Source organism: Bombyx mandarina, chromosome 23 (genome assembly GCF_030267445.1).
Source record: "Bombyx mandarina strain Sakado chromosome 23, ASM3026744v2".
NCBI lineage: Eukaryota > Metazoa > Arthropoda > Insecta > Lepidoptera > Bombycidae > Bombyx > Bombyx mandarina.
Genome location: NC_143229.1, coordinates 10,510,031 through 10,531,508, shown reverse-complemented (window position 1 = coordinate 10,531,508; position 21,478 = coordinate 10,510,031). Strand labels below are relative to the sequence as shown.

General features: G+C 32.9%; 1 protein-coding gene across 1 annotated transcript in view; it reads left to right on the top strand.

Annotated features, from left to right (window-relative positions):
- Positions 1-2,553: 2,553 nt before the first annotated feature.
- The window catches only part of LOC114250951 (uncharacterized), a 61,357-nt gene continuing 42,432 nt past the window's right edge, over positions 2,554-21,478 (top strand). Inside the window, exon 1 of the mRNA XM_028185071.2 lies at positions 2,554-2,776. Coding sequence (XP_028040872.1) covers positions 2,683-2,776 — 94 coding nt within the window. The 5' untranslated portion in view covers positions 2,554-2,682. The remainder of the gene's footprint in view (positions 2,777-21,478) is intronic.

Below are 21,478 nucleotides of genomic sequence, written 5' to 3'. Positions count from 1 at the left end.
CCTCTTGTGAGCCCGCGCGGGTAAGTACCACAACCCTGCCTATTTCTGCCGTGAAGCAGTAATGCGTTTCGATTTGAAGGGTGGGGCAGCCATTGTAACTTTACTTGAGACCTTAGAACATATATCTCAAGGTGGATGTCTATGGGCTCCAGTAGCCACTTAACACCAGGTGGGCTGTGAGCACCTCCACCCATCTAAGCACACAATACATCTAACCCATCACATAAAAAAAAAAGTATTACAGGACTTTTTCCTTCATCGTGGATGCCATGCATACATTTTACGTACGTATTTCCTTTACGTGGTCTAGAGAACATAACTTCGTTTATTATGGTTTGTAACAACGTCATAATATGTGAAGCAACAAATTTGTCTGCACGCAAGCTTTATTAAATTATTATTTTTTAATGAAATGATCGCTCAGTTTGTGCGTGAAAATCGGGTTAATGGCGTTGTTTATAGAATATTCGGTCGCGCTCTGTTTATTCGATAAAACACCTTCATACTATCCGATTTAGTACCTTGAGTGAATGCTACAAGTGAGAATATAATTTTTATATCCACGCTGAACCAAGCGTACTGTATTTTCGAAGGCGAAGAGCAACAATTTTTTTCCATGATCATAATTCATGTAATCATCATTAATTGATCATCATTAATTTGTATTTTACGACCTTCACAAAGGGAGGCCGCAAAGTTTTTTTTCCAAGATTGGGGTACGATTAATCTCCATCTGCTGCGATCCTTGGTCTCGAGGGCATCGTGGAGCTTCATGTCTAGAAAAGACCGAATTTGGTCCGACCATCTCGTGGGACTGCGTCCTCTGGGACGTTTGCCCTCTACCTTGCCCGCCACTATCAGCTACTCAAGATTGTGACCCTCCTTTCGAGCAATGTGTCCACAGAACTCCAATGCTCTACGAATGCATATTGTGGAGAGTCTTATGTCAGAGAGTTTTAACATTAAGCTCCTTTAGTATTGACACATTGGTTTGAAAGGCAGTCCATGGACTTACTGAGTCTTAGTCATAGATTATACACTTAATATTTGAGATAGATGCGCAACTCTTATTTTCATTTAGTGCTTTAGTTGCTGCCCAGTCCAGCAGGCATCGTTGAGGTCGATTATTAGTCTCCCTACCCCCCACCACGTAGCTTTTTTTAGTAATTTTAATATTTTTTATAACTCTCTTTACGAAAAAATTAGTCTTACTGAGTAATACGCTTCCAAGCCGCGCGTAAGTGAAATAGCCCTAAGGCTAACAAAGCTAGGTAGGGGAAAATAAATCGCTTGTGACGCCGCAACTTTGAAATTCAATGAATCCTCCTTGAAACCGTAGGGATCTCCAAAATTCATTTTTTTAAATTTCGACCTCACACATTAGGCACAAGTCAATAAAAATCTTTGGATATAACTTCTTGGCCCTATTTTATAACTTGGGCCTATTCCACAGAAGTCCTATGAAGTCTCAGCATATTCCCACCATTTTACTGGAACATTATTTCATATCATTTCATTCGAGAATCAACTATATCGTTCAATCAATCGACTAGAAAAACAAAAGAACTTTTTATATCGTTTATATTAAAAACAAATAAACCAAAGTATACAGAAATTGGATAACGGAAATTGCGTTTTTGGATTTTTTAATTCGATATTGTTAATTTAATTCCATTTCAGCCTCTTTTCGTTTGTCGGTTTAAGCTCATAGAAAAGAAATACGAACATAGTTCAGCGTCATTAACTGCTATATAATGGATTGTGTGAAAAAATGAAACTAAGTCGCTGGACGTAACTTCTCAGGTTCTTCGAAAAAGCCCAGCTAGAACTCAGTCAATTCCACTCTTTTACTAGAACATTATTTCATTTTCCTCTATTTACTAAGTTAAGTAATTTATTACAATTACAAACAAAAACAACAAATTAATTCAATACATTTTAATGTTTGTATAAAAAATGTGTATGCAAACAATAGTTCAAGATTTAATAAGCCCGAGATCAGTACATAAAAATGGCGTTGCAAAAAGCCACAGGAAGAAGTTATACTTAAAAAAAAGATGTAAAATATATTTTTTATTAATCGTCCTACATACACGTCTTGACTTTAAGTGTGTGTATTGAGATTGAGTCTCTGCCTCAATTGAACCACATTCGAATACTTTAGCTGAAATATGTTTTTTTTCCTGAGAGCCACGCATATCTGAGAACATTTAATACAATACTGGAAATAATATAGTTTATTCACGAATAATTTCATGAAACAACTAAAAATAAACTGAGAATCGAAATAGACAATGCACAATGTAGCAACAACCTCGGGTCACGAACTTTGAAAGCGGTTACATCTTTCTTAAGCGAATCAATTCAAGCCTGTACCAATACGGAGAAATCAATTAATATTACACATAAAAAATAAAAATAAAAACGTAAATTCAAACATATTATCTACACGAATCGTCGATATTTCGTTTGTAATTCACAATCGCAGAACGCAATAGCGATTACATGCGGTGCGGATGGACACGAAACTTGTGAACGTAGAAAGTGTATTTGATCGGGCTTTAGTTGTAAACTGCAGTCTGCATCGGGCGGACGCACGCAACTTAACTTCGCTGTCGCTCGTGGAATAAATAAAACAATTACTTTTTTTTTTTTTTAATATAGTGAAATAAAATATAGACCATGGATGTGCGTGCGAGGATCATAGCAACTATTCTATTGATTTCTGTCGTCACGGCCGTTCCTGCGGGCGACAGCAGGAGAACTGATAAAAATGGTACGTTGATCTTTATTACTTTTTTTTTCACAAAAAAAAACAATAAATAAAAAAATATTTTTAGAATTTTGAAATGTAGAACAAAATCGTGCGTTGCGAAACTACTGCTAAACATTTTCGCGCCATTTTTCGTTCTAAATTATTTAGGTTTTCATTTAACTAACATCTGATTATTTTTTTAAATTAAATTTTTTATACATTTATTATTTTTTTGTTATCACGTTTTAATAGTTTTAATTTGCAATAAATATTTGACATATATATTTTTTTGCATTTCTATTGAAAGAGACGAAGAGCAAGATCTTATTATTGTTATAAATTTTATTATTATTAATATTATTAATTTTACCTATCCTGGTGAAACTGGAAGGGCCCAGGGGCCCTTAGTAACACCTCAGACATAAAAAAAATGTATTAATTTTTTTATTCATTTATCTTACCTTTAAAAAATAAATAATTTTAATAAACTTTAATATAAAATTCAAAACAGACTGTAAGAATGATAATATTTAAATTTGTAATTTTTCTTTATAATTTCATGTGATAGCTCATGAATTTTTTTTTTCATAGAACTGTTTTGGATTGCAATGAGTTAAAAAGGCTCTTAGCGCTAATAGTGTTCATCAAAAACATGAACACCGATAGCTACTTATAATCAGGAGGGCCAAAGGCTTGCGCTCAATGGCAATCATCATTCTCCAGCCCTTCTACCAGTCACCTAAATCGGCGCAACATGTTTTCTCCTTCCATACTTTTCTAATATATACCGTTTCTTCGCTCACTCCCCTATTACACATATCGTCTTTCAGGCAATCCATATATTTCTTCTTAAGTCTACCTCTTCCTCTAAAGCCGATCGCAATTTAAATCATGACCACTAATGATTAATTATTGTACCTTTGATTTTACCTACTTAGGTCGAATTTAATCTACTATGTATATTAAAACGTATTTTATACTTTAGTACAAAATTTTCGATAAACTAAGAACTCAATATAAATATGAACCCATTCATTTGACTGACACGGTGGTGCAGCAGTTAGCGCCCCTGACTGCAGCGCCGAGGGTCGTGGGTTCGATTCCCACATCGGTATACATTCATGTGATTAACAGATTTGTTTTCTCTTTGTCTGAATGTTTATTGTCTATATATTTATATATTTAAAAGTATATAAGTATGTGTTGAGTCTCTTTCGGGCAAGGATTAATAAGACACGTGTTCAGTTAAGTGACTAGCGTATATTGGGATTACAACCTAACGTGCTATCGACAGCCCGACAATCCCGAGACTGACGTAGCATCATTGCCATATAATTACCGCTAGCACATACATATTATATAATTATTAGTTCCTATGGGGACATTTGTGGTCCCTACATATGTAAGTCAGTCTCTATTACCCATAACACAAGGAACCCTAATTTGGGGCAGAATGACCGCGCGCGAGTTGTTCCCAGTTATTTATTTATATAAAATATATTTATTATTCGATTGTATTGTAGGGTTCATCGACCCCTTACTTCGTAGTTACGATTTTTCAAAACCACAACGGTTGACCTCTTTGTAGCATCGAATCTGACGCGTAAAAGCACCACCGAAGCGACATCATTGCAAAAGGAACAAAAAATTACACAACCGAGCAAAAGAAACCGTTCGGAAACTAGTTGCAAAAGATTTATAATAAAGAACATTTACGGGTAATTTCACACTAAATAAAATTGACTGCGAGCTCCAAGTGACACTGACCCACTGAGAGATAATTCACGACTGCACAAAACAAAATCATAACTGTTTTGATTTATCGGCAATTTTATGTCATTAGCAAAATATGACTGTATATTATATATAAATACTAATAATCCATTAATTAATTGACTGATGGTAGGACGTCTTGTGAGTCCGCACGGTACCACCACCCTGCATGTTTCTGCCGTAAAGAAGTAATGCGTTTCGGTTTAAATGGGGCAGCCGTTGTACTATTTGTTGCAACTGAGAACTCTTGCCTCAAGATGAGTGGCAGCATTTACGTTGTAGATGTCTATGGGCTCCGGTAACCACTTAACACCAGGTGGGTCGTGAGCTCGTCCATCCAATCTAAGCTATAAAATAAAAAACAGGGTCCGCAGAAACTCTCCCAATAAGGAATACATCATAGAAAAATATCTTCGTGAGCTCTGCTATACAAGTACAAAACTGCTATCGATTTTTTTAATGTTTTTACAATGCACGCATTTATTTCACACACTTATTTCAATCGCTCACAATTAGCTGACACGCGGGATTTATGGTCTGCAGCGTACGTCCACAGTAGCAAAAACCTTCCCTTTAGATCTATTGAAATAAGAATTTAATAAAAATACCAAGTAACTATGCATATCTAGCTAAGTAAAGGAATATTATTTAGAATGTTATTTCGGCTTCGAAATCAGATCCTTTAATTCCTATATCGATATAAACTTAAACTTCAAAATTACATTCTAGGGCTGAAAAGCTATTTTGTTTAAGCAACATTTTTGTAACTTTACAGGAAAACCATTTGAAATTGAAAATATAGAAACTTTTCTTAACAATTTTTCTTCCAATTATTTCAATGGAGTAAGCTGTTAATGCTAATACCAAATAAAAAGGCAGCTTTACTTACAAAGTTAAATGTTGCATAGTAAGCGAAATGTCGCTTAAACGAAATAGCCTTTGCTAGATATGTAGAACATTCATTAATGATTTCCAAGGGGGCCGGAAAAATTAGGTTGCCTTCAAATTCAAAACAAAGTTTTTAAAGTGCAGGATTACTGTTAGTAGAGCTTATTGTGAGCTTATATTTCTAGCGCGAATAATTACTTCAAGTTAGCAAAATGGGATACCGTTACAATAATCTTTTGCCTATCGATTTCATTAAAAAAGTCACGTTCATTTTACAATTGCGTTTAAATAACGAAGATCCCATCGTTTGAATGTCACGATTTTTTGTAGCAGAATAAGGCCATTTTTATCGAAGGTGGCTTATTGCTAATATTTATAAACTTTGTATTTTTTCAAGTAAAAAATAAAACTAAAAAAAAATCGTGTATTGTTTTACGCGTGTTAGAGGTTCGATTTAACGCTTTCTTTTTCAAACACTAACATCCTCGTTTCCTGTACGAAGTATTGAGTAAACTGTATATAAATCTACAATGTAAATCATTTGTATTTACATAGCCAACTAATAGAGCAAAATTAAAAAATATGTGATTTATTATTAGCACATCGAACGAGGTTAAACTTCAAAAAACTTTCATATCAAGGCCTCCGAACAATTCGTGGTTTCAATATTGTTTAAAAAGTCTAAGAACACCACTGCGCCAGTGAACAGCAAAGCACGACATTTAACAACACAATGCACAAATTTTACAAAAGAATAGCCAATGTTACGTTGTATCTAATAACTTCTTATAGCCTTTTGTTGTACCGAGCAATTGTCTCCAGAAGTCTAGCTTTGCATTGAATTAGTTGAATAAAAATACGACCAATCACCAGAAATTCCGGCTGGGGATACGGTCTCTTCTAGATCTGATATTACGTTAGTGTATTGATTAAAATAAATAATAAAAAGTTCGTTTCTGATATTGTCGGTTTATTTATCAGTAGACACGAGAATGCGTCTGTTGCAGCATTTTTTGGGCTTGTGCCATTATTTCCTAACATCCGTTCACAGTAGCAATTAAACTTCTCCTATCCAACGCTGTCCGTCATTCTTACTTGAAATACTTATTTTATCGCGTACCATGAGCCAGTGCCGTTCGGCGTCAAAATGCCTTTTACTGTGCGAATCAATCACAGGATAGGACATCTTATACCTGCACAGCATTAAGTTTATTGTCTGTGACTAAATTTTAATTTTTTCAATACATAATTTCTGTATAGAATTTAATTCAACATAATTTAGGCTTCGCAAATATATCAAGTCAAACTAGACCACTACATTCACGTAGGTACATATTTATTTTCGCAATACGCAATACTTTGTTACCTGTGTCGATAAATACATAAAACATTTTGCGTGATTTAGTAACAAACATTCAAATATTCACATTTAGAATATTAGTATAAATATTATAAATAAATGTAAAAACATGACATTACACTCATTAAGTTTCGAGTGGAAAACAGAGCTTAAAAGAAAACAGACATAGAGTAAATTGTAACTAAGCTGTAAAGACTTCTTTGTAAAATAGCTAGACTTTTGCTGTATGTAGCTAACTAACTTTTTTACTAGACCCAGACCTTTAAGTTAAGCAGCTAGCTATTTATTTGAACGCAGACTTACTCCATTGTACTCAAATACGGAACTCCACACTTCCGAGGTACTTTCTTGTGTAACGTGAGATCCGAATAACCTTTTGTTTGATTTGCTTATGTCTTCACTGATTACCATTTGTAGATGTCGTAATTATAAAGTAGGCTAAAATTTTCTGTGCGAATTACATCGATTATGATCGCTCGGTCTTGGTAATATTCTTTTTATTTTCTTCTATTTATGTTGCATTAATTTTTAAATATCTGTAAAGTCCAGTGTATTAGCGACCTCCTTTTTATTAACAAAAAGTCTTTTTTTTTTTCGTAAAACTCATTTCCCGCCACATTGGTACATCGTGTTTAAAACACAAATTTTTAATTGCTATTGTAGTCTCACGAGTATACAACAAACTGATGCTAACCGAATGAGCCAACCGGTAAGTGGTTACCGTCGCTTATGGATGTTACGAACCATATAATATAACAAACATGAACAGCAAAATTACAATCATGAAAAGAACACTTATTTGGTTTTTTTTATTGCTTAGATGGGTGTACGAGCTCGCAGCCCACCTGGTATTAAATGGTTACTGGAGCCCATAGACATCTACGACGTAAATGAGCCACCCACCTTGAGATATTAGTTCTAAAGCCTTAAGTATAGTTACAAAAGCTGCCCTGCCCTTCAAAAATGCTAATTTTTAATACCCTAACTAAATCTTATACTTAATCTAAAAAATAAATCATAATAGACAACGTAAATCGCAATTTGTTCATTGTTTTGTAACAAAAGCGGCCTACGCTATTCGCGAACTTTCCAACTGTCACTTAAATCATCAATATCCCCTACCTGGGCGTTGGTATGTGAGATGTCAGTTCATTACCCCCGGGACAGGCCCTGACATGTTGACAATACACTCATCCTTTATGACTTCAACCAACTGACCACTCACCGGGGCCGGGCGCTATGGATCCGTTCGAAAAAATACGACCGGCGCCACAATTGAAACACACTTTATTAAATGATACCCTTCTGAATACGAAATCTAAATACCTGATTTGCAATAATTTCAGTTTTCGTATGTTATGTTGTAAAATAACGAAATCGTCTTAAGATCCGTTTTGCATGCAGTAAATAATAATCAACTTTTGTTATTATTGGTTTAGGATTTGTTCAGAAGTCAGTGCAAAAACTGTCGGCATGTTTAGTGCCAAAACCTTTATTTAGGTTTGGTTAATTCGAAGTGTTTTTCAAGAAGCAGAAATAAAGACGTAAATAAAGTATTTTTAGTGCATTATTTATTATGTACTATTTTTTTGTTAGCTCACGACCCATCCGGATCTTAATGGTCACTAAATGTTATTGACGCGGTGCCTGGTACGTGAATGAATACTGTAAGCTCTCATAGCACTACCCTCGCACTAGTACTACCGTCCTACTTATTACTAACGTGAAACTTACACAAGAATATCAAAACGAGTGTTAATCCTTTTCTATAATATATACAACGTATTATATATACGTAACAGAGAGGCAAAGCTACTTTCGTAGCTCTTAATAATTTTAGTTATTTAAACAAAAAAAAAAAAAAACAAAAAACAAACGCATTATTTCATCGACGATATTAAACATCAAAATGACAACACATTTCTCAGAATTAGTACAAAGTACAGGTGGTTGTAAACATCTATCGATTATGCATCGATATCAAATTTACAAACACAAGATAAAGCACGAACTTCATGAATCACACGTTATCTTATCGTTTTTAAAGTCGTTGATCAATGACCGAATTGGTTATCTACGATTTATTTATATGCAATTATTTTTCGTATGCAATCAAACGTAATTTCGAATTAATCAATATCGATTACAGCTCCCGTGAGTTATGTTATCGATGTTAAGTAATCGATGATGTAAGGATAACAATAATTGTATTTTTAATCGAAAAGTTATTTGGCGATAAATCGTTACGTAAAAAGATTGTTTTATCTCGATATGTTTTGTCACCTTTATTAAAGAGATTGGATTTTTACCAATTACGTTGTATTTGAAAGAATTCTAAATTCTCAATTATTTTCTTGCATTGAAGATTTAATTCGCAATTTATTATATGTGATTTGCCGCTCTCAAACAGTACTTTCTTCAATAAATGTCATGTCAGATTTGAAATGTTTTAAGATGGAAATATAAAATATCCAAATAGTAAAAAGTTGAGAAAAGTTACTAATATAAAATTAAAATTTAGTGACAGATTATAAATACAATCTTGTGAATATGAAACCTGAAATGAAAGAGCAATTGAATAATAATATAATAATGATGTGTAGGTAATTAACATGACAAGATGAACCAGATTTTAGGCCAGCTGTTCACTTTAACACGATTTAAAAGTAAACCAACCACTCTATGCTTGAAGACTAAATTTCCTTTGTTTTTTTGTTGCAATTTTACCAATCTTACAATCCTTAAAATGTTATTTATATATTATATTAGAAATCAAAAGAACTCTACATGATATTAAAATGATGATGATGATGATTCATCCGACCGATTTCGGCCATGGCGACCACTTTGACTCCTATCCATCGATTTGGCGCTCGTGCGCTCGAAGATGGCTTATATAGCCTATCTTTATTAAATTATAATTAAAATTATTAAATGATATTAAAATAATAAGCTATTATATAGGTTAAAAAATTTCAAAGCTTAAATTATTTCAACAATACTTAAAGAACAATAAACATAATATGTGATATGTGATAATCTACTATATAATTTACATAAATAAAAAATCACTCTTTAATTATTATTTTTTCATATTTCGTCGCTTACTTTTGCATAAAAAATCTCAGAATTTATTAACAACTACCGTGTTTACTAAGTAACTTTTACTGAAATGTAACAAAACATTTCCGAGTGTCACTTTCGATTGATTTTACTTTCGCTCTACCTTGAGTGTGAAGGCATTAACCTGTAAGGTATTGCGCAATCAGCAACGTATGAATCTGGGAACACTATTGTTGTCAACACAGATATAAATAGCTATATTATGTTACATCCGACAGAACCAATGATTCTTGGCAATACCTACATTGCAATATGTTTTTTATTTGAGATTCATTTGAGACTACAACCTCATGTATCATTTAAAAAAGTAAAAATAGAATATAGATTATTGAATAGATTAATTCCAGTGAAGGTTCCGGGCGCGAAAAAAAAAATGGCTTCATATAAGGACTGCTTTATTTTTCGTTCCAATTATAAAAATGTGTGTGTATTTTAAAAACAATATCGGAATCGAATTTGAATTTAATTTTTTTAAATATGATAGATATCGATTCTTATATATTATATTATATATTAAATAAACAAAAAATAAATAATAATAATTTGAATGCATATATTTTTTAATTCGGCACATATTCTGACATCTGAATATAAATTCCAATACGTATATAGCTCTTAGTTTACAATATTCATTGGAATAAATAGGCAGAAAACTAAAACCCATACACCACAGAGCGGATCTCAGCACGCAAAAGGCGTGCAATCGAAATCTTGTCCGAAGCTGCGTTGGTATAACGTTTATCCAATCTCCTACCACAGCGATAGAACTTTGAAACCAATAATGTCTCAAAAGACCGCATGTTAGTTAATTTGTTTTTTTTTTTCATTTAATAAACAAAAGTTACTCTTACTTAAAAAAACCGCAATTAGGTGTAACTACGGGACTTTCAACTTAAATTATAATAATAATAATCATTAACAAAATAAATTTTAAAGATTTTTTTAAAGTTTAATATATTATAAAACAAATGATTTATTTTTATTTTTTAAACGAAGTTGAAATGAATTTCGACCAAATAATTATGTAAATGCTATTCATGAAGTAAATTATGACCTTACTTAATTAAAAAGTGAAATAATTGAAATATTTTACTCAAATTATTATAATACATTGTATTTCGTGTTTGTAAGACGAGTCTCAATTTAAAACAGAGATGAGCTTCACAGTTTATTGATATAAGTAATTGATTCAAACAACTACATACATATATAATTGTGATCTTTATATTATTTTTATCCTATTAACATACTTTTTTGTGAACACCGGTACCTATATAAAACTGTGAACTGTATTTTTTTTAAACTAGTTTACTCGCAACAAAATTTATTAAATAATATGCATATTACGTAGTTTCATATCTGAAAAAAAAAACACGATGAAATAGCTAAACATACATATAGCTAAATAACTAAACAACTGATTACATCTTTTTTATCATTTTGATACGTTCATCAAGACGATCGGGATTATTGTATTGTCATCGGTCATTGACGCTATAGTTGGAATAGCCTCTTTGGCTTCCAACGACTAGGCAGGAAAAAATACTGTTAGTTTACAATCATAAATTTTTCTATACTTCAATTTTAATATTATTATATTTACTAAATCGAGATTCAAGATAAGGTCAATTATTTTACATAGCATCTTGTCAAATCCAATTAACAAAACCACAAATTCAATAAGCTGCCTAACATGATCTTACACGTGAATTTACGATATATTGACATTGACCCAGTTTTTGTAGGTATATTTCAACTAGATATATGTGTTTACTGGGGTGTCTTGAGGACTACAGTTGCCGCAATCATCTTCAAATGTCAACGAGGACATTCTCTTGCAGCTGAGAACAGCATTGTGTTGGTTGTGCAATATCACAATGCAATAGGGTTTTATAGAGTGCAAGATGAAATGTTCAGTCATATTTTTAGTTTTCAAATAATCTGTTGAAACTTTTCCTTACATTTTGTCTCTTTAAAATACTCTAAACGCATGTAATTTCTATTATTAATGCATTCTAACATATGATCAAAAAAACTAATACAAGAGCTTCATTAAGTCAAATTCAAATTTAACATAATTAAAGTGATTTTGACATACTAACTAAATATCAAAATGAACTCGCTATCAGTTTTAAAAGCCCTGAGAAAAACCGGTGAATGAAACTCAGCAAACTTGATACTTTACGATAATGTATTTCGTCGTCTCATTCCCACATAGTCCCTTCACAATCTATGAACAGATAATTAACAAATGTTTTGTGGGATGCTAATAGAAAGATTCATTCAAAACTTCAGCAACGCAAAAAACTCAATATTTTCTTCGTTATACAAATCACATAAAAATCGAATTCGAAACATTTCAGGGATGTAACACAATTTTTAATAAGTTTGCAAAATTTGCAATGGTACACTATAATTCCAATTCAGATTCCCTTGTACTTTTGTACGTCAAAATTGTCTTCAATTGATGTTATAAATAGCAAAAATAGTCCTTCTTTGCAAAATGAAGTCTGTTTCGACATGATCGAATTTTTCCCAGAAGCAAAATACTGTAAGTTAAAACTTAATGAAAATGACTGAAATAAAATGTATCATTTCTTCGTAATGATCTATAAATAATCTAGATGAATATCTAAACCAAATATCCAAAAAAGTGTAGTCTATACTAATATTATAAAGAGGAAAGATTTGTTTGTTTGTTTGTTTCGAATAGGCTCCGAAACTACTGGACCGATTTGAAAAGTTCTTTTTCCATTAGAAGCCGACATTGTCCCTGATGAACATAGGCTACTTTTTTTTCATTTTATTTTATTTTATTTTTTTGGTTTCATGTGTGTTTTAATGTTTCCGAAGCGAAGCGAGGGCGGGTCGCTAGTAATTAATATTTCTATATTAGAATAAGCTTACAGAACACTCGACTATTCTAAAACTCTGAACAGATCTTTTGCTACATTTCCCAAACAAACACGATTAATCCCCCTATTAAAAACAAAAAAGTAAAATCAAACAATTAATCATTCAGCAGACCTCTAAATTTATTTACATTGTCGCGTATTTTAATCCACAATTACAGAGCCTCTGTATTACAATAACTTTATTTCGACACCGTTAGTCGGGGTCGTCGAAAAATCGTGACTTTAGGGCAAGACTGCAACACAAAACGCGAACAATTACTGTGATTTTCTAAATCCTCATTAACACCGACGATTCGAAACGTAATCGAAAATAGACAATTAATTCGATGGCATTCAATTGTTATAAATGGTCATTGGGTTTGGGTGTACGTGTGGCCTTCGTTTGTGCATGTTATTGTTGACAGCCAAAGGTAACTTATTGAACCAAAGTGTTTGTGAAATAATCGTCACTTAATCTTAAAGTAAAATTGTTTGTTTTATATATGGTGTTACAAAACTACCCGTAAAGACGAAAGGAGATTAGATGGGGCCTTATAACGAATAGGTACATTCACTATATTTAAGAACCGTAGTAACGCTCTATAACATGCCACAAAAAAATAAAAAAATATTACTATTTTCACTGATGTGCTAACCCTATTTAGGTCTTTCTGTTAAATAATCTGGTTCCCTGACATTACAGCTTAGTAGGATTGAAAAAATTTTTGGCTTTGATAATTAATTATATTTTTTACTGGGTTTTTCTTAACACGTGGTATAAAGTAGTGTAAATTTCACATTTTTAGAAACGGTAAATGAAACTCAAGACCGCCTGTCCTGTATTGTAGTCCATAGATATCAAATCGTGATGAATTCCAAATTTATGAGCATAATATAGGTTTACGAAGTAGAACGTAATATTTTACAATATCTTAGATAGCTATAAGGCACATTGTAAGCCACTAATCTATCTACCCATCTACTCAAAGCGATCTTCAGTTGAACGGTAAAGTGGCTATTATTCCAAAGCAAATGAGGCTTATGACTTCGTATCTCAATTTATTTTTTCTGTTGCTAAAGTGTGTGAACGAACTCACAGCACTTCACAACTTCAAACTGAAACGTATTACTACTTCACAGCAGAAATAGGCAGGACGATGGTACCTTTTTTTTTATTTATAGGCAGACGAGCAAACGGCCCACCTGATGAAAATCTACTTTTCACCATCCAAATTGAAATGATATAAGTCAAAACCTTCATGTTTCCTTTTTCATACCAAGTTAAAATCATGAATCAGTGAATAACTAGTTTATCAAGAATAAGACAGTCACAATATAGTTACGAAACAAGCCCGTTCTAAACTAGTTCAGTTTAGGTGTGTTGTTAATTTGCTTGCTAACAAAGAAGTTCATTGCAACGCGGCCTATGTTACAGCAAACATCAAGGTCAAATGCGGTGTCTGTAACGAGAATGGACATGCGTTTTCAAAACATTTAACACAATAGTTTAGAAGACTTATACGTAGAATGTACAGCAATGATTCAGACTGATATTATTGCGTCGTTTTAATCTTTGTAATTCAGTTACAAATGTACTTTAGTGATGATGAATATTTAAGTGTAGTCTGCACCAAACTCTGCTATTGTGTCAAGAGTTAACGAAATCCTCGTTCGATGTCCTATTTTTCTTTTTAGTTAGCGCTCCACTGTCTAGCTTTTGACATTGTTTTGTCTGCAAGCTTATACCTTTCTGTCTCTTCTAGCCCATCATAATTTTCAGCAGGTAATCATCCTGCTGCGTATATACCGTTATTTAAATATAGTGACTCCGGCCCTTTGGCGCTCCACTGTCTAGCTCTTGACATTGTTTTGTCTACAAACTTATCTCTTTCTGTCTCTTCTACCCTTCTGAATGATAAACCTTTATTCGAATAAACTGACTGCGGCCTTGAGCGAATCTTACTTTGTTGTGACGGACGACCGTATAAATGTCGTCCACCTAAAGTACTGGCTCTACATGTTTTACTCTCTACAGCCTAAGCTGAAAAAATAGCATCCTTAACGTTCTAGTTCCTAGCATTACTATGCTTGTTAATCTTTGACTAGTGCCCCGTTGCTTATTTCCAATAGGAAGTATTTCCTGATATTATAATAGTAGGTGATCTATTTTAGTCCAATTAGGCCGGTAATGCCATCTTTCTCAGTTTTGCGGGGAAGCAATCATACATGCTTCCAATTCCATTCATCCAATATCTGTGAGTTTGGGTAGCGCCTTAACATCAGGAGAGCCGTAATTATTATAAATACTTATATCATCTTATATGTATTAGAGATCATAGATGTTGATTTCTTTCTTAGATATTGCGTTTTATTAAGACACACAATATTGTTTACATTCAATTATGTTGTTCAGTACGCAAGCAAACGCATCAAAACATCCATGTTAGTAGAAAAATGTATTAAAATACGCAAACATGTTTGACGTCAATACTATAGATACGTTAACAAACAATTTTTTAAATCTCTAGTTACTCATTTTTGTAAATAGTAAAAATACGCTTTATTAACCTGAGCATCATTGAACCCCTTATTGACCTTTTATTTCTCAGCGTGTATAGATGGCACGTCACTGACAAACAGACGTGAATGTCATCACCTATCTGAAAACCAAGTCTACATGTATTACACATTTAACTATATATTAGTATCAAACTAAAACGCCTGACTGCTCCGTGGTAGGAACAAGTAGGAACCTACCTGTGCGCGCTCACAAAACGATATAACACCAATAATTACGGACTGCTCCGTGGTAGGAACAAGTAGGAACCTACCTGTGCGCGCTCACAAAACGATATATCACCAATAATTACGCGTAATATATAAATCTTGCCCGTATTTATTTTTTAAGGCTTAATAAAATCATGATGTTACGAAATTTAATTATGCAAATTTTATTTTAATCGTGATAGATGCTCTGTGACACTCTGTAACAAAGGATTCGCCCACGACTTCTATTGCAATAGTTCATGCATTTAATATTTCACAGTCAAAACAAGTTGTTGCTAAAACATTTTCATAGTCACGCCCTTTGTCCTTGCTATGTGTATATTTAGTAAAGAAATCAATGTGATAGGAGGATAAATAAATAATATGGCCGAAATAATATTTTATCAACGAATGGTGCACTATACAATGGTTCTAATCCAGATAAAGTCCAGTTCAGATAAGAAGAAGAAGTTAATACTAGTAATAGGACGGATTAAGAGTCCACACCGATCATTAGTAGTATCCAATCACGTTCTGCGACGAATCATCATCTCATGACCTTTGGTTCATAAAATCCCGTTATACAATACAATCGAGGCTCAAATAAGAGCATATATGTTGCGACGTTTTCGTTCTTCGGTAACCAATTAGTAAAAAAAGAGCCATGAGCGCGTTTCCATATCTATGTCATACAACAAAAAATGGGAAAAGCAACACCGTGTAGAATATCAACAATTATAATTTTTAATCGGTTGATTTTAAACAGCCTGTTCAAATTGAGGTACCCACCTCGTGGATTGTATATGGAGTGGATTTTTTTAAATCGAAAAAGACAAGGTCGGGTAAAGTCGTTGCCTTTTCGAATTTAAGTAGCTCGGATGTTAAGATACCCTTTACGCAGGAATGTAAATAAAAACAAAAAATATTCGCGCTGAGGTCGTCACCCTTAGGAAGCACGGAATAATAAATGAAACCTTGTAATGTTTGAATGCAGTCCGATGTCAATAACTCGGATACAACGCTGAGTTACATAAACAACTATTCAAAAAAATAACTGTTAGGCTTATCCGGAAGGATTTTAATCTATAGTAGCTTCAATGAAAACGGCTGGGCGAAGTTGATGTTTGAGTTGTTTTATTCCCGTCACGTGGAAAATTCTTAGATTTTATATACAAATTTTACCTAAATAATCCACCCATCAATATAAGTGATAAACCGACTTAAGAAATAATAAAATAAATAATGTAATTATTCTTAAAAATGAAAAAGAAATAAAAAATACAATACGAAACCAAAATAAAAATTCAAGTCTTTATTTTTATTATTGTCATCCTGACCAGGACATCAGAGTAAAGTAATAAAATGATTCGTATTTTCGTAATCTTTCATTGATACTCGTACTAAATTTCAAGTGGATGCCTTGAAATCGGTCAAAGTTACGGTGAAAGATTCCGTTACATAGACAAAGAGATAAAAACAGCTAAATCAAATAAAACCATTTTAAAAAAAGCACCTACTTTCCAAAGGAATTCGTACTAACATGTACTTCATGAATAACGAAGGAACAACATCTCTAATAAATAAAACATTGAAACTTAGGTACGCAGTGATGGTATATATAGTACTAACACAATTGAGACTTAAAACTCAAATATTATGGTGGGTGGCGACATATATGTTTCAATGGTTTTGTTTTTGTTTTATGATTAAGGGCTGACTGGTGGCCTCGAGGCCTTTCCAGTTTCACAAGGACAGGTGGGCGAGCAAGAGCTCAGCCAGAAGGGACGGGATTTGCTAACAGCTACCCGAGCGCCTCCAAGGGAGACTTAACAACTCAAGAGTAGCTGTTTCGCGAGTGAATGTTTCAATTTCCATAATAGCACATGGGCAGTAAACACTTGTATTGAACAAGATGGCACCAAAGCTCAACTGCTATTTATAAAAGAAAAAAAAGTGATATTGTAAAATTATAATTCTTTTGTATTGTATTATGCTTCACAAAGGAAACCACAATACGCAAAAAGGACAATAAATTACCACTTACAGGGAAAAATAAGATGAAATACAATGACCATTACCTTTAAGACAAAACTAGAGGTTGTTGACATTATAAGATTTGAACCAAACATAAAAGGAATTAAATATTAAAATGTTAACTATATTTTATGAAAGATTCAATAAAAAATACATGGACGTAATATATTTTAAACGATGCCTATCCGGAACTTCTTAACATCTTCTTCTTCATGCTCTTATCCCACATTATGTGAGATCGGCGCAGCGTGTCCTCTTTTAACTATCATATCATGCTGCATAAGGCATTACGACTGATCAGCTTGCCTGATGTCAGCTCTTCTTTTGAAATCTATGGGTGGTATAAGATATTAGGCCCAAAAAGCCCCTTAGTCACCTTAAACGACACCAATGGCAAGACATGAGTCGATTGAATTCTAAGCCGGAAATTGCATGGCAATGCATGGAAATTGCAAGCAATCACACTATCTGGTCATATGACTTCTAACGAAATAGCTCATGGTACGTCACATTTTTCACGTATATATAAGCTATGGGACACTTAACATCACGCTAATTAGTAATTAATTAAAAAAAATATGTTTTTTATTCCGCTACGAAAATTTTTATTCCAATACAATAAAAAATCCTGTTTTATTTTATTACAACAACTCTTGACTCTTTACCGTGTTGTCATCATAGGACAAATTTAATTAACATAACTTCAAACACAATACCTCATTTTATATATTCGTTCTATACAAGTACAGGTGATGTGTGATTTCTAAATAAAAACTTAGAAAATGCCTTTTTTTCTTTCAGTTTATGTGTTGATTTGCATGGCTCAAATACAAATCGGTGGAATCGATTTTAACGCAACTTCCGCAAGTAATCAGAATTAATATTAATTTTATAAATATGTAAAGATATAAATATAAAAGATATAAAATATTTAATTAAACGTCAGACTTCTGCTTGCAATCACGACTGGATCATAATAGATAAGGAGTAGCATCCCTTTTTTCATATACAAATTTTAAAGCAGCTCATACCATTTATATTTCATTGGAGGTAAAAAACTATTGCCTCCGAGTTCATACGAGATTTCACACATATTTATATTTCAATCAATTAACGAGACAAACCCTAAATTGTAACGGTAGCCAGCGGCTTGGCTCTGCCCCTGGCATTGCTGAAGTCCACGGGCGACGGTAACCACTCACCATCAGGTGGGCCGTATGCTCGCCTGCCTACAAGGGAAACAAACAAAAAATGTGTTCAGTACTTCCAATCTTGAGTATTCATTCAAAAGCATTATGAGACACATTTAGGAAATTAAAATTCACAATTACAGACACAAAAATCTTCAGAATTAATTTCATCATATGAAGGATTCGTCATGTGGTTAATAAAATAAACATTACTATAATTTTGTGATGAATTTATTTTAATGACTAAATTTACAATTACATCACATCGTACACAAATCATCGTACTGTCTACAGAAGCAGTGGTCAAACAGGGAAGACTGTGGTCTCTGCTATTGTATACATCGTACTGTAAATCCTTCGTAAAAATTATCAGTTTCTTATTATGATTATTCTTAATCGCAACAACACAATAAATGCTGACACGAGCACAATAGACAACCTTGGTCTATTGGTATTTATCTGTGCTGGGTGTCAATCACCCGTTCGCTCGATAATGCTTTCACAAAATCTCTAACTGGTTCGCAATACAGATCGAACACTCGACATTTCAGACGACCGATCTGGGTCAAGATCAACATTCGATTCGATTTAATCGAATTGTTTTTAGCGATTATCTTAAATTACTTTTTATTTATTTACAATGACGTTTATAAAAATAGTGTTTTGTTGTGCAGTAAATTGAAACCAACATGAGGAATAATTTTATTTGCTTGAAGAGGTTGAGCCCGTCTTAATTATAATTGGGTAAGTACCGTACAATGGGGTAAATAGGGACAAAATCGACCTTCAGATTGAATTTTAAAATAGTTCCAATTAAATAGTCACTGCTCAACCAAAGAAATAAGTTGAGTCTTGAACGTACCAAGGTGATAAAAACCGTTACATTATTTTAATTGTTCATTTTAAAGAAATAATCGGTAAAATAATGGCCGTCCCAATTTACCCAGCGTCCGGGGTAAATTGACACGGTTAAGGGTTAAATTGGAATATTTGTAAGGGTTGTCAACTCGCAGTACTGCGATATATAGGTAGGTGCCATATAATTATTTATATGGACCGAAATGATGAACACAATCCATAATTTAAGCACAATACACAACATAGTGTAAATTAAGCTAGTTTCTATTCCGAAGCGATGTGACGTGAATGATAATCAACAATACAATGATCAAAAAAAGTATGTGCATGTTATATTTTATAAAATTATTATTTAATTTCCTTAAAAATCACAACTCTGAAACAAAATCATAAAATAGAATAAAAAATAGAAAACAAAAGGACTGGAAATGCAATAATACAATTTTATTTAATCAACATTTTCAAAATAATCTTTGAGCAAGAGTAAGATATCAGGTGAATAAGATAAAAAAACAGCTTTATCTGATTACTGCCAATAATAACAAAAATAAAAGAAATTCTTTCTAAGCGAAATAACTAAACTCAATTAATTCACTCACTCATAATTGGATATCTCGGATTTTTAATTAATGGTACATTTAAAATCTGAGGCCTGTTTTTATTTGTGTGTGTTCATTGTGAATGTTAACAAAATCATGATTCGATGCGTGAATAGATTCTGAAATAACAAAAGTTTTGATTCGTTTGAGTTCTTTTAACTTTTAATTTTTTTTATTGCTATAAAGAACATACGACCGGGCAGATATTACAAGGTAAATGTCGCGAAAAAAAAGTAATTATATATATACTTTTCTTTTACCTATAATACTTACATAAACTAACTGATAAACACATTAACCTTCTTTACATCACGCAATTAAGTGATAGTATAGGCTAAAAAATCTATTATAAGATATCAGTGACAACCCTAACAAGCCATCCCTATTTTGTCTTTTGGCGTTCCAATTTTGTGTTTTCTCGTCCCTAATTTTTCCAGTCTCGTTCCAAATTACCCTACATACGTCCCAATTTTCCCCAAAAAGAAAGGAAAAAATATACATTTTTTATTTTGTCGAAATATTGTATTTAAAATAAGAATATTGCAACTTACCGTTTGTTGTGGTATTTCCAGGTGTATTAAAAACTTATATAAACTGTGATCTTATTGAAAAAACAACGATAATATCACTTTTTTTAAAAGTTCTTTAAGCTGTTTTAAAACGCACTTTTCAACCACTATTTTAAATTTAATTTGACGAATTTTTGGGACCAACTTAACTCATGTTTAGTACTTCCATAATTAACTTGGTTTTTCTTCTATACATTGATAAATATTACCTTAAAGAAAATTAGGTAGATTCCGTGCTACAAGTACTTTGAGAATCTTCCGCAGGTTTGTCCCAATTTACCCCAGGATCCCAATTTACCCCATGTCATGGTATTTGTTTACTACTAAGATGGGTGAACAAACTCACGGCCCAACTGGGGTTAAGTGGTTATCGGAATCCAAGGATATCAAAAACATAAATGCCACCAACAACCCTGAGATATGAGTTCTCAGTTTTGTAGTAGGTATAGCAGCTGCCCTACCCTTCAAACTAAAACGTATTACTTTTCACGGCAATAGACGGGGTGGTGGTAAGCACCCGTAGCGCTAAGCTCACCAGGCGCCCTATCAGGACTAGTAAAGTATCAAAAACGCAAGTATATTAACGAAAATTGTACTTAATAAATACAGCAACTAGTAAATTAAAAATTCGCCAATTTAATCTCATAATTAGGTGCATTTCATTTTAAA